This window comes from Pangasianodon hypophthalmus, chromosome 9 (assembly GCF_027358585.1).
Source record: "Pangasianodon hypophthalmus isolate fPanHyp1 chromosome 9, fPanHyp1.pri, whole genome shotgun sequence".
NCBI classification, from domain to species: Eukaryota; Metazoa; Chordata; class Actinopteri; order Siluriformes; family Pangasiidae; genus Pangasianodon; species Pangasianodon hypophthalmus.
In genome coordinates this window covers 16,433,136-16,447,909 of record NC_069718.1, presented here as the reverse complement: position 1 = coordinate 16,447,909, position 14,774 = coordinate 16,433,136, and the positions used below count along the sequence as shown (strand labels likewise).

Sequence of the window (14,774 nt, the reverse complement as noted above, 5' to 3'; positions counted from 1 at the left end):
ACTCGCTGAAATAATGGTAATTGAATCCCACAATGATGTTCTTACCTGATTGAGACTTGATCTTCTCTTGAGACATTCGAACACGTGTGCCCAACATCAGAATCACACTTTTTTGGCCTTGTGTTCCTGTAATAGTTAATAAAGTAAAAGCTTATCTTGTATCATGGAATGTTAGTGAGTTTCGCAATGGTAGGAAGTTAAGTGACAGCATAGTATATAGGTATACTATATTTAACCATTAAATATATGAAGAAAGAGACATCAAAGGACAAGTACCGATCAGCAGAGATGCCATAGTGCGCACTGAATGGCAGCCAGGGCTGATAACCTGCAGTAGCTGACGTGTAGACAGATCCACCAGCAGGATGTGTCCAGATCCAGTGCCTATCCACAGCGTGCCGTTATGCTGGACCAGCAGAGACTTCACACGAGCCCACAATGACTCCATTTCTTTTAAACTGTCAGCACTCCCAGCTCTGACCTTCCTGTTTGGCACACAAGACAATCTATACAACAATAATTATTCAGTCTCCCAATCCTCAGAATGGTGATTATGATTACTATGCTGAAGATACTTTACTACAGACTGACATTAGTTTACAATTATCCACATATTACATACATGCATTTGTGTTATTGCATATGTATGCAGTCTCACCTGAGTAACTGCACACAGTCGATGAAATCAATCATCTTTCCACTCTTCTTATCCCACACCTCTACACGGTGTCCTCCATTTTTGCTCAGATACACATACTTCTCAACGACTAGCCGAGAGATACATGCTTCACTGTTGGTCAGACACTGCAGACTGCTCAAGTAACGCAAAGCAAGAACAACATGAAGTAGCTGCCTTTCAGATCCTTGAGAACCACTAAATCAAAAAAAATCCTCCACAAGTAATGTAAGAAATATACATTTATTTCCTGCAATCATGAAAGCTGTATGGATACTAAATGATAAAATGTGGACCTGGTGTCTATACTCTTAGAGATGTCATAGTCCACAGTGAGAGAGATCACCCTCGTGCCACAGCCAGCCCACAGAGTGGTACGGTCCTGATAGTGGCCAGATGGAGCCAGACACATCAGGGGTGTGTTCACATTCCCAACCTGCACAAGCTTAACTGGAGCACCATCAGCACACTGGGTTGAAAAAGACCAGAATGATAGTGGTGTTAAAGGCTAAAAAAATAAACAGCTGTAGCTATCTTGACATTATTACACACACATATTGTTAGTGTAGTAGAAGTATTTTCTCAACAGGAAAATGGAAGTAAGTGAGCTTTAGGTAAAATACAGAATACCTTTATAACTGAATCTTCATAAATGACAAGCATTCCATCTGCTGTTCCCACTAAAAGGTAGTTCTTTAAGCGGCTGATAAGAAAAAAATATCACATATAAAACTGCAATAACACCTGAAATAAGAATTTCATCTTATCCCAACCCCAGATCATGACAGCAGATGTAATCCTGCACCTGCGTTGAGAAGGCGTGTGGAAGAACATTGAGGTCACTGCATCCTTTGTACTCTGTAAACAGTGCAAAACTGTAATGTTCCTTGTGTTCATAACCACCAGTGAGCCACTCTGCGTTCCTGCAACTAACCAGTCATGGACCTCTCCAGGCACTCTGACAGTCACCAGGCAGAGGACGGGGCTTTGGTCAATCTCCTGACAGACAAATACACATACAGCCATTATTAAATAAGACTCAGTAAGCCTGATTACACTGAAATGCTAATGTAGTCTACGGGAAATCCTTGTAGTCTGTTATAACTTTACTGGTTAGCTAATATCTACAGGAAAAAATATGCTTACTAGCTACTAGATAGAACCATGTCTACCCTTAGTAATTAGCTAAAATGCTGAATAGAATGTAACATAATAGACTACTGAAGTGGTTCTAAGCAGGATAATAGCTATAGTTTAACTAAATTACTGATCCTCATTACCCGTGTGGACCATTTCTCTGTCTCTACATCCACACATGTGACAAAGCCTAGCTTCTGGCTGCTACTGCCACCTCCCATCCACACTTGAGCCCCAGCACCACCATTGACACTTCCACCCAAACCACCACTGGGACAGGAGACAGTGAAACACTCGCAGGACAGCCCAGGCAGAGTCAGCTCACTAAGCAGACACAGCATGTTTCCTGAGTTCAGACAGTCAAACACCTACAAAGGAACAGAGACAGACAAGCAGAAGTGACATACACCCTCAGAAACCATCACCAGGTTCTGAGTAATGTATGATTCTCAGTGGATTACCTGTGCAGATGTGGGTCTGCTCTCTGGGTTCTCTCTCAGACACTCCTTCATTAGGTTCTGAAACCCCGGCCAGGGTGAACATTTGTAGTGTTTCACTGGGTCTAAAACAACAGTAAATTAGAAAAGAAAACCAAACAGACACGATTTAGTCATTTCTTGCAGTCTAGTTTCTGACATTACCCAGTAGCTTTCCTTGCACGGCTATTTCATCAAACTCGCTGGGGAACTTCAGACCATCTGATATTCTCTCTCCGCAGGTCAAAAGATCATATAGTAGCAGGCCAAATGAATAAACATCTGCCTGTACGTTATAGATCACGTTACCACGAGCAACCTCTGGTGCTCTGAACCCTGCAAGGAACCACAGAGTAAACAATTCAACAATAACCATAGAACAGGACAACAGAAACAACATCTTGATTATTGCTCTCAATACACACAAAATGTACTATAAATATAGCCAATTGGTAAAATGTCTGGTAAACTGGTAAAATACAGCTAGCCAGGTTGTTCAGGTTTTTTGTCCTCTTCTTTTATTCATGTGAAGTGGTACCTGGAGTGCCTTCAGAGCTCTTGACTCCCATGCTGCAGCAGTACTGAGCAATGCCATAGTCAGTGAGCTTAGCTATCATCTCTGAGTCAGTCTTAAGATTGAACAGCAGCACATTGTGAGGTTTCAAGTCCCGGTAGATTATCATTGAAGAGTGCAAATATCTGGATCAGAAACAGAGAGAGACATGCCAAACACAGAATGTTAACTGTAACAGTATTCAGATAAATTAGTAATAGGTGCATCCATTCCTATAGACATGTGGGCGTGTCCTGTATGCCTACCTGAGACCATCAGCCACCTGTAGTGCGATCCTATGCTGCAGTTTGCGATTCAGGCTGCCATTTTCATGTTCAAACAGTGAGTCGAGAGAACCACATGGAGCCAGTTCCATCACCAGCACATGGGGGGAGCTTCCTGCAGCCAGTAGATCCACAACACTGGGATGGCGCAGTCTGCCTAATACAGCCAACTCCTGCAAAATCATCACTTTCTAACTGCTGTACGTGTGAGGATCGTATGATATAAAATGTCGTTTTTCCACCAACAGAACACATATTTATTAAAATTGTTGACATCATTTACAATGGATATAAAAACTCTACACACCCCTGTTAAAATGGCAGGTTTTTGTGATGAAAAAAGTGAAAAGTGATTTACCTGACCTCTTCACGGTTTCATCTGACTGCTGAAGCCATGGTCCACAAAGAGCTTGCAAAGCATGTACCGTATCTCATGTATCTCACTTGAAAAAAGATATCAATCAGTAGAGGGGTATAAAGAATTTCCAAAACATTAGATGTACCATGGAACACCATGAAGTCCATCATCAACAAGTGGAGAAAATGGGGCAACACAGTGACATTGCCATGAACAGGACATCCCTCCAAAATTTACAAAAGGACAAGACAAAAACTTACCAGGGAGGCTGCCAAGAGACCAACAGCAACATTAAAGGAGCTGCAGGAATATCTGACAAGTACTGATTACTCTCTGCATGTGACAACAATCCCTCGTATCCTTGCCATGTCTGGGTTATTGGGTAGAGTGGCTAGACGGAAGCTCTTTCTCACAAAAAACATCCAAGCTCAACTAAATCACCCCAAACCATGTGGCAAAATGTGTTATGGTCTGATGAGACCAATTCCAAAAGGGAAAAGTAATTCTATAATTCCAAGAGGTATGTTTGTTGCAACATATCACCAAAAGAACACTGCACCCATGGTGAAGCATGGTGGTGGCAGCATCAGGCTTTAGGGCTGCTTTTCTTCAGCCAGAACTGGAGCTTTTATCAAGGTGGAGGGAAACATGAATAGCTACAAATACCAGTCAATTTTAGTCCAAAACCTTCAGCTATCTGCTGTAAGCTGAAGATGAAAATGAATTTCAACTTTCAGCACAACAATGACCCAAAGCATACATTAAAATCAACAAAGAAATGGCTTAACCAAAAGAAGAAAATATTTTTGAATGATCTAGCCTGAGCCCAGACCTGAATCCAACTAAAAATCTGTGGGGTGACCTGAAGTGGACTATGCAAAGGAGATGTCCTTCCAATCTGACAGATCCAGAATGTTTTTTCAAGAAAGAGTAGGAAAATATTGCCAAGTCAAGATATGCCACACTGATAGACTCTTACCCAAAAAGACTGTGTAATAAAATCAAAAGGTGCTTCAACAAAGTATTAGTTTAGGGGTGTGCAACTAGGTTATTGTAGTTTTTTTTTTTTTTTTTCTCCCTAAAAAATCTCTGGTTGTTTTACACTTAATTTTTATATGCTGTAATTTCACATTTAGCATGGAAAAAGTTCAGACCTGATTTATCTTGGTTTCATTTTTTTTCATCACAAAAACCTGCCATTTTAACAGGGGTGTGTAGACTTTTTTATCCACTGCATAAGCCAAGTGATCAGCCAAATAGTTCCATTAATATAAGAAATAAATAATAAATATCTTTGATATCTTAATAATGTGTTGTCATTTCATACTCTGTAACATAAATAAATAAATAAATAAATATTTATTAAAAAATCATGGACTCCTGCTCCATGGACCCCTGGGGGTCCCTGGGCCCCACTTTGAGAACCACGGAACTAAGTGGGGACAAAGTGGCTTTACTGCTGTCATTCCAGTCATTTCTCAAGTTAGTGGAAAATAAAATAGAACCTTAGTTTTCGTTTTGGAATGTACCATAGATAAACTGATAAAATTACCTGTCTTACTAATCTATGAACATAGAGCTCTGCTGCATGTTTGTTGAAAATCTTCACAGCAACCTCTTCATTTTTGTATATTGCTCTGTACACTGAGCCAAAGCCTCCATTTCCTGTTGTCAAAACAGCAGACCATTAGAGTGAATAACCTCCTCTAGCTGTGGTCAAACAAATCTCACTAATCGCATCTGTTCTAATACAATGTACATACATGATTACATACAGCTAATGACGTGCTTCTAGAAACTGGAGTCTACTGACCAAGCAGGTACTCTTCGGAAAGATCCATTTCTAGCTCCTCAGGGTCCAACATGATACTAGCTGGCTGGTCACTCAGAATGAGGTCAGGGCAGATCTGGGAGGTGGGGATTGTACAGTGAGGGTCCTCTGGGTTCACCAACAGACCATCTAGAAACATCCGAAGAGTACAATTTAAAAAGTAACACATAATGAAAGAGGAATGAATTGAAGTAGTATATGCAAAGGACATATTTAGATAGGTATGTTGTGATACCTTTATTAGTGTGTTTGAGTAGATCCTGCAGCAGCATCTTGTTCCAGTCCTGAGTGTCATCGAAACTGTACAATGCCCACCTCTTCAGCAGTGTCTCCCCATCACCTTGTATATCAGTGTTGAGGAGGCCAGGAAACCACTCCTCCAGCACAGAGTCAATATGATCAACCACCTGGCCTAACAACACATGACCTACAGAAACGGCAGACAGCTCAGCTCCATCTTAGAAAAACCTCCAGCACTGCACATTAAAAAGCTATTTTATTCAGTGGTTTATTCAGATTTGTTTAAAAGAGTTTTTTGCTCGTCAAATACTTGGTTTTAGAAAAATGACTTCTCACAGATTACCACAGGAACAGTTTCGGTTTGAAGAAATGGTCACATGTACAATCATAAGGACAAAAACTGTTCAGCAGTTTTTAATTGTGGAGTAACCTGAAACGATGACAAAGAAATTATGATGTAGATGTTGAGTTCCAGACAATGTCTCTGTACATTGAATGCATTTGGTGCCAAAGGTGGGGCCTCATTCTACTGCTTTTTGAAACAATGTCATCAATTGAGGGTTAACTAAAAAGAGCTTCATCATTTTAAATTAAGGGTATAAGAGATGTTTTTACAAAAGTGGCTTCCGTGCCAGAAACCCACGCTCTAGTTCATGTGTTTAACTGCAGCAGAATGCATCACTAACCTCAACATTCAATCATTCAAGCAGTAAAATAATCTCAGGTAAGTTATAAGCCCTCTATAAAAGGTCTGCTCTTTATCAGATCTCTATAAAATAAAATTAATTACCCAAAAGTTGCCCAATATTACTTTCCTGCATTGATGTGTCTTATAATTATGCCCCGTGGAAGTCTATTGTACCAGCTCTTACTCCAAAACCAAGCCTTTGAACAACAACAAAAAAACCTTAAACCACCACAATCATCTTTATCAGCAGCAGAAATAAATCACCTACTGTATCAAACACAAATGATTAAAAGATTAATTAAAAAAGTGATTTTATAGCACGGGAGCCAGTTAGAGCTCTCTATAAAGCTTCCTACTAACACACCTTTACGGGAGCAAGGCACAGTGATCTTAACAAAGCTGGCAGGGCTGTTCACATCTGCGAAGGCTTCCACTAGATAGTACGCCTCAGCAGACCAGTTCAGGTATACCCCTGTCCTCCAGTAAATTCGGTTTGGCCTCAAAGCTTTCTCTGGAAGAAATCATAGAAATTGATAGAATTGATAAAATTAATAAGACACATACACGACATTTACATTTACATTTATGGCATTTAGCAGACACCCTTATCCAGAGCGACTTACAATTATCTCATTTATACAACTGAGCAGTTGAGGGTTAAGGGCCTTGCTCAAGGGCCCAGCAGTGGCAGCTTGGTGGTGCTGGGATTTGAACTCTCAACCTTCCGATCAGAAGTTCTGGTTAGAAAGCTTTCGATGAGAGTATTTCAGCCTGACATTCTTACCTCTACCCTGGAGCATGAGTGAGGAGACCTCCAGAAGCCGGCTGATCAGTCTGGACCAGAAGCCCATAGGGAAATAAGGCATCTCATAGACCCTCACAATGATCTCTGAATTCTCACAGTGAGGAATCTCAATCACTGGCTTGTGATCAGACAAGCTACACAGAAAAAATTATACAAAGTGAGACATAGGACTCATTTAAAACATATGTCCATAACATAAGCTTTGGAGCAATATATGCTGCAATCCATTCTAAACACAGCATTTCTCTGGTATTTCTCTACAAACTTTTTCCATAAAATCCCAAATTAAGTAAAAAAATATTTTTGTGCCAGTCTCAAATGAATCATGCACCAGTCCTAAACGGCACAAATTTCATACATCAACAATATTTGATCTAAATTTGTTGGTAAATGGTATTTTCTATAATTTTGGTCATCAGCGTTAATAGTTTTAGACCTGAATGTTAAGAATTGTTTATAACCATAGTAGAAGATTTTTTTTCAGTTATAATGTTTTATCTTTTTTTAATTATGGCATTCCTACACATTGACAATCCACCTACATTTTAATATGATATGCAGAAAAAGTCTAAATTCAAAAGACATGCAATTTTAGATAATTAAATGCATACAAAGAATCTGGATGTGTTTTGAATGGCAGGAATGTCCAGTATATAATACACACCTGCAGTGCACCAGTAGCTGCTCGTCTCCCAAGGGCAAGGCGATTTGGAACTTTTCCAGCAGTTTGAAGTAGTGCATGAAGTGACCTTTTGGGAAGCAGCGGCTCTCACTGAGAAATTTCTCCACAACTGAGCGCTGCATCACCCCCCTAGAGTTCTCACACAGGCTCTTCTGAGTCAGAATCTAGAACCAAATAACACAACATGAAGATCACACCTTTAACTATTTAGATGTACTTCATTTATTGTGTGATTTGAGGATGTATTTGTGTGAGACCTGTGAGATGGTGTTGCAGAGCCACTGGGGATCAATGAAATACAAGTCTCTGAGTTGCAGTGCAGGGTCATCAAAGTGCAGGAGCACACCTGGGATTTCACAAACACACACACACACACATGCACTGACACTGAGTGAGATAAACACTAACAGTGCAAGCAGCACCTATGCATGCAAAGTAATATGAACCTAAAAATTGTGTCACCAGAAGAAACACAGATGACCTAGTGACCTAGACTTTTGCCATCTAATCCATATCTGAGTATATATAGAAACAAAAATATCATTATCATAGGCTCTAGTTCTATATATGGAACTACACAGTGTTCAAGTAAAAACAGTGCAACTCAAAGGCATTACATATAGGACCACACAAAAGCTCTATTAAGACGGTATTAGCTTCTCATGGTGATCTCTATAATAACATACATACTTGGTATGTCTCCTTTTGTGAAAACTTGAACATCACATGGACAGACATGAATCAATGTGGGAAAAGTAGGTTTTTAGGTTAATTGTCATATAAACTCTGATTTCTGTGTCAGACACCTAGTGATATAATCATATTTAATAATGAATTTATTAATAGAAAACAGCCATCATGAATATAATATATTAATATAATATGAATCTTAATGTTAATCATGATCAAGATAATCAAGATAATCATGATAATCATGATCTTAATATAATATAATATAATATGAAATACAACAGTCAATTTAATCATTTGGTAGGAATTTGCTTCCTTTGATTGACTTTTTTTTTCCTTGTAATGGGTTCTGAGTAAAGACAGCATGCAAATGAAATGATGGAAACATTATTTTAATGCCATTTTTCAACATTCTCTGGAAATGTGCATATAAATTCTATGCAGTCTGTAGTTTAAAAAAAAAAAAGTTTGTAGATGAAATTTTCTCAGCAATGGAGGGAGACTAGCACTAACTTTAGTCTCTATACAAAACTGCTGAGTGGTACACATAAGAAATTAAATTACTCCAGCCCTCTGTGTAAAACTAATCCCGTCCAAGTACAGTATGTCTAGAGTGCAGGCAGAATCAGAAAGTTCTCTCACCAGTCTCACTGAGGAATCGAACTGCGTGAGCAAGTTCTCCTTCCTCCAGAAGCAGCTGGCTCTCCTCAACGAGCTGCAGGAGGCGTTGGTGTCTGAGCACAGGAAACTCATCAGACACACGGCGCCGCTCCTTCAGAATCCTCCGCTCCAGCTCAACATAACAATCTGGAACCAGCTGCCCCATCACCGGCTGCCCCTGGATCTGCACAGAGGAGGCAAGTCTCTTACATGTGAAAATAACATATCAAAAAATATTTATTGGGCCAATTTATTGTGTTCAGGAAAAATACATAATTTGTCTTTTCAACCATTTTCAGTCTCTTTGCCAACTTCATTTAACAGAAAAGTCACCTTAAAACTGCTGGCCTCTCTGGCGATGGCCTTGCGCAGTCTGCTGATAGAGTCTGACTCCTCACGGGCACACAGCATGTGGCGCTCCCTAATGGTTGGGAAAAGCGGCTGGGACAACACCTCCTCCTGAATCTTAAGTGCACACTCCTGTACCAAGCCATCTTCACATACGTCCAAATGAGTGCCAACCAGAATCACAGATGAGACAGGGGCGAGTGCCTATGGAAGCCAAAGACGGAGCACAATGACAGTATCACAGAAAGCAAGCCAGTGAAGCAGACACACTACAGTGAGAGAAAAGAACTATTCAGATACTTTTTATTTTTATAATTTAATATACTTCCCATGCATATATCCACTTCAAATGTACACATATAATGTCTTTTGTACTTATAAACATGAACAAAAAAAGCATGTATTCATAAACATTAACAAAGATATGTTTATGCTTCTTAAAGTTTTCAAGGACAACATTATTAAACATCACTCCAGTGGAAAAAAAAGCTACAGAGTCATAGAAAAGACCTTAAACATCCCTGTCGTACATTTAATATTCAGGTAACTTAACGGAAAACTTAACGGAACCGCGACTTATCGTCGCCAGACACATTCGCCATGCAAGATTTCACAATGTGCTCTCAGACTAATGATAAGGAAGATATGGGAAAAGCCAGCAGTAACTTGAAAAGAGTGGCAGCATGACCTGAAAGCAGCAGAAACAAGGAACAAGAGAAAACAATAAGCAACCCAATCATCTCCCCGCTCACAACTCCTCTGCTAAAAAAGAAGCACAGAGATATGCGTCTAAAACCACTTAGACAAATCAGAACTCATTTGGAACAATATACTCTGATAACTCTTTGGCAATAATTCAGCTCGTTATGTATGATCCTAACAACACCATACGCACAGTGAAGTATGAAGATAGGGGCATCATGATATGGGGCTGTTTTCTGCAAATGGCACAGGGTCATTATACCTCATTGAAGGAAACATGAATGGAGCAATGTAACAGGACATATTAGAGGAGAATTTAATCTCATCGGCCAACAAACTGAATCTGGGGAGAAGATGAACGTTTCAACAATAGGAGTATCAAACTAATATTTCAAAGCAGAATGATGTTTCTGCTTAATAAGGAAATTTGTAGTGTGTTTTAATAAGACATGATTTAATTCAGATTTTATGCAAGTGGAAACTCTTTCATATTTCTGAAACTGTTTGTGCATTAACATATTGAGACAGAGATCTAGGTCATACTATTACTTATAGGACTTGACATGTAAATTTCTTAAATTGCACAAATTTGAACTCACTTTGATATTGAAGAGCCAGGGTCTGATGGTGTCCAGCTCACTGGCTCCTTTACTCAGGTCATATAGCACCAAGTAGAGGGCTCTGGAACTCATGAACTGAGAATAGGAGCCACTGTACTCCTCTCCACCTGCACAACCACAAGATAATTTAGGACTTTTTCTGGTTTTATAATGTTAGTAAGACCTACTACACCTGAGAATCCAACCTGAGAAGTCCCACACATTCAGGACCATGTTTTTCCTATCACGGTCTCTGATGCTCCAGTCTCTGATAGTGATGCTCAAAGAGTTTGTGTCACAGTACCACTGAGAATGCTTGAGCTTCATCAGTTGCTGGATCAGAGTGGTCTTCCCACTGCCTGCATTCCCCACCACTATTAGCTTCATCCGGAAATACGGAACAGCCTTCTTCAGACGGTGCTGAAAGTGTCTAATCAAGAGGAGAGGCAAGGAGACAAGCCCAGAACACAAGATCCTAGATTTAAGGCTCTAAATATCTAATTGTGAAATTCAGAACAAAAACATGGTACATAAAATGTAAGTCATGCAAGTACCCCTAATACACTTCAAGTACTAATATGGCAATTCTTTCTTTAGGACAAGGAGATCAGCACACACCTCTGCTAAGGAAAAGAAAATGAACAACGGGACTGACCTGACAATGTCTTTGGTCTTGTTACCGATGTGTTTGAGGTCCAGTTGTAGCTGCAGTCTGTCCAAGGGCAAATCCCACAGCCGAACCAGCTTACCCATCTCATCAGGGAAAGAGCGCAGACCAGCGTTACCATTGACATCCAGAGAGGTCAACTCCTCCAACAGCCCGATCTGACGAGGAAGCTAACAACAAGGGCGCAGGACAGTGAGAGCCTAACTGATGTTAGGAGACTTAGAACACATGATATAACTGCAAATCCATACAAGGCTCTGAAATTAAGCATTCAAAATGCTGTAAAAAAATACAATTTTTACATGATCACCGCTCATCTGTTAAACTATTCTGTATTCTCATTAAAGTAAGAAGAAAACAAATGGTTGCTACCTCAGTGAGCTTGTTATCACTCAGATGCAGTTTCTCCAGACGGATCCACTTATACACAGGTTCTCTGAGGTCCAGCACAGAGATCTGGTTCTCGCTGAATATCAGCTCTCTTAAGTTAGCACTGGTCCAGGCAGCTGGACCTGGCAGAACCCTGATACTGTTACTCCTCATGTCCAACGACCGCAAACTGAACACAGGAGGCATCAGACAAGCATGTCCAGTCTTTGATAATACTTAGAATTAATATAGGTACAGTATATATGTATGTATGGCATATTTAAAAACACTTACTTTGGTAGATTGATAACTGATTCAGGAACACTTTCAAAGTTGTTCTGGGATAATTTCAGTGTTGTTAATTTAGAAGGAAGTTGTAACAAACAACCTACAGAAAGATGTTTATTAATCAACACCAGAAAGCAGACTTAATTTTCACTGAAAGTTCAAAGTGCTTTGGAATGAAATATGCTTACTAAGATGGTTAACTGAGGCATTGAATGTTTCCAGCTTGGTGCATGCAGACAATAAGCCGTCAGAGATCATTGTTAATTTATTCTTTGAAACATCAAACACCTTCATTTCAGCAAGACAGACAGGAAGGGAGAGTTCCGAGATTTGATTCCTGAGGACAACAAGAAAAACAAGAGAAGAGAAGAACAATGGGGATGGCTGGAATAAGAACAATCAAACAGTCAGATCAATAAAAATTCTGAGGTTAGGCAAAAGAAAAACATTTTCCTTCATACCCCTCAAGTGAGAGTTCTTCTAGATTTTTCATGACTTGGCTGAGATTGTATGGAAAAACAGTGATGTGGTTGTAAGAAAGATTCAGCTGGTGGAGCGTTGGACAGCACACATGTGGGTCCAAACAGAGCTCAGGACCGATACAGTTTCGTGACACATTCAGCATGCTTAAAGAGGGTAGGCTCAACAATTCAGCAGGAAATGATTGCAACTGGTTGCCTTGGAGATCCAGTCGAGTGAGGCTTCGCAAGCTCTAAAATATGTAAGAAACAATTGCAAAGTATTGAAAATTCTTGTCACTCAGACACAATTAGAGAACATTGAAACCTGCTACAATTCATAAAGCTAGAAACCTCTCCAGATTGGGTTTAGAGACAATATAATGAAATACTCGTCAGAATAAATTCAGTCACTAGGTACTTTGTAAGTGTATCAGTACAACATTGACGAACTGCATGTTTCATTAAATAAAATTAAAAAAATCTAAATAAAAACGGAATAAAATCCCCAGTTAAAAATAAAAACAAAGTTAATATATTGGGTAAATTAATGTGATAAGGACTGTTCACTCTTAAATATGCATAATGAGAATGTTAACATTGTTACTGAACTCTGGATGAACTCATACAATGCCAATAAAAATTCTCCACTTATGAAGATATAATATTTTTGCCACATCGGCCACCCCTTGTTGTACCCCATGGGTACCTGACAGAGAGCGCTGGGAAACTCTGCTAGACTGTTGCTGCTCAAATCCAGACGTAGGAGATGCTCAAGCTGTTGTTGGACAGTACCATCATCCATCAAGCATGAGAGAGAGTCTAGCTCATTGCCTGATAGATCGAGCAGTCTAATATGATCTCTGTCCACACTTGACAGTGATCCACCAGGGGAGGAACTCTCAGAAAACACCAGTCCTACAGATGTAAAAGAAAGGAACACCCACTGATATTACATTATCAATATCCATGACAAGCACTTTAATGGGATTAGCTAGCATTGTACCTCTTTGGGTCTTGCCCTTCCTGCTTGCCAGTCTCTTTTTAAAGGAATCATTGAGCTCGGGGTCACCCTACCACAATTAGTTAAAAGAAAAGCACAAGTATTAAAATAAAGTATTACATATTTCACAGTTTTCGAATGACACAAGGCTTCAAACTCACTTCTGAAATGGCACGTCTGGATCGCTCCTGCTGCCTCACTTTAGAGCGCCCCCTCAATTCATCTGGTGAATCACAGTAGGTCCTCCCTGAAGCAGGGCTATCACTTCCTAGCAAGGGGAAACAGTAAAGGCTAATGACATGGACAGTCAGCTATAAATTCATAAACTAGGTCACAACTGAAAATACCAATAAACAAAATGCAGCTGAAGTGAAAACTGCGACATTTACCATCACTCTCCATGTCTTCAAATGTACAAAACACACTGCCATCCAGAGATGTGTGAAAAGAGTCATCACTCTCATCATCAGAGAAATATTCTGAAGTGTTCACAACACTCTGTGACTCCAAAACACCAAGACTCCTCTTCTTCTGCAGGAACTCTATCTGTCTTGCCAGCCACTGCCCTTTACCTAAACACACAGGAACAAGTGAGAAACAACTAAACTCTATCTCTCTCTCTCACTCACACACACACACACACACACACACACACACATATCAAGCATTTTCTACTTTTGCAAGAGAGCCATTACATGATAACAGGTGTTTAGAGCATTTCACCTAGACCACTGTGTATTGTAGTTGGTAGACATGTATAAATTCAGCTTGCAAAGGGTCTGCATCGGCGATTAACAGGCTATTTAAATTATGATGTAAATAGGATTTAAATTCTTTCTAAAAATATTATCAGAGGGATTTTTATGTATTTGAGGTAGAGTTTTGATTCTGGATCAGTCATATGTCCAGGAATCATAAAGACCGTTGTATGTTTAAATGTTTTAATAAAGAATTAAATGGAGGAATAATAGCTCCAATAATTATAATGTCAATATTAATTTTATGTTAAATTATAATTATAACAACAACAACATTGCCAACAATGAAACTGAAGAGGAAATCATTTTAAGTGGTATTATCTGATGCAGGAGTGAGCTAGTAAGTAGTGAGAGGTCTAGGGAGGAAAGAGAGAGAAAGCTAAGAGTGTAACAAAGACTATAACTGTATGAAACAGTCTTAGTTTGTGTTATTTCTAATATCTGTCATATCTACTGGTCTTATACAACATAAAAATATATCACATGTGATCATACCTCATCG

General features: G+C 39.5%; 1 protein-coding gene across 5 annotated transcripts in view; it reads right to left on the bottom strand.

Annotated features, from left to right (window-relative positions):
* lrrk2 (leucine-rich repeat kinase 2) overlaps positions 1-14,774 on the bottom strand; it is a 29,288-nt gene that overhangs the window by 3,487 nt on the left and 11,027 nt on the right. For 2 of the 5 annotated variants that reach the window (XM_026919060.3, XM_026919061.3), the window contains exons 20-50: positions 13,904-14,086; positions 13,676-13,782; positions 13,518-13,584; positions 13,221-13,429; positions 12,515-12,765; positions 12,242-12,390; positions 12,060-12,153; positions 11,769-11,955; positions 11,385-11,566; positions 10,936-11,159; positions 10,730-10,857; positions 9,414-9,632; positions 9,063-9,264; positions 7,988-8,076; positions 7,713-7,894; positions 7,028-7,182; positions 6,608-6,754; positions 5,551-5,742; positions 5,298-5,444; positions 5,037-5,149; positions 3,109-3,299; positions 2,828-2,988; positions 2,455-2,625; positions 2,275-2,375; positions 1,957-2,181; positions 1,482-1,675; positions 1,307-1,379; positions 973-1,145; positions 659-811; positions 277-506; positions 46-126 (exon numbers count right to left, since the gene is read on the bottom strand). In XM_026919060.3, coding sequence (XP_026774861.3) covers positions 46-126; positions 277-506; positions 659-811; positions 973-1,145; positions 1,307-1,379; positions 1,482-1,675; positions 1,957-2,181; positions 2,275-2,375; positions 2,455-2,625; positions 2,828-2,988; positions 3,109-3,299; positions 5,037-5,149; positions 5,298-5,444; positions 5,551-5,742; positions 6,608-6,754; positions 7,028-7,182; positions 7,713-7,894; positions 7,988-8,076; positions 9,063-9,264; positions 9,414-9,632; positions 10,730-10,857; positions 10,936-11,159; positions 11,385-11,566; positions 11,769-11,955; positions 12,060-12,153; positions 12,242-12,390; positions 12,515-12,765; positions 13,221-13,429; positions 13,518-13,584; positions 13,676-13,782; positions 13,904-14,086 — 4,980 coding nt within the window. The remainder of the gene's footprint in view (positions 1-45; positions 127-276; positions 507-658; positions 812-972; positions 1,146-1,306; positions 1,380-1,481; positions 1,676-1,956; positions 2,182-2,274; positions 2,376-2,454; positions 2,626-2,827; positions 2,989-3,108; positions 3,300-5,036; positions 5,150-5,297; positions 5,445-5,550; positions 5,743-6,607; positions 6,755-7,027; positions 7,183-7,712; positions 7,895-7,987; positions 8,077-9,062; positions 9,265-9,413; positions 9,633-10,729; positions 10,858-10,935; positions 11,160-11,384; positions 11,567-11,768; positions 11,956-12,059; positions 12,154-12,241; positions 12,391-12,514; positions 12,766-13,220; positions 13,430-13,517; positions 13,585-13,675; positions 13,783-13,903; positions 14,087-14,774) is intronic. The other 3 variants (XM_026919062.3, XM_026919063.3, XM_034307317.2) reach the window with 2 other exon arrangements.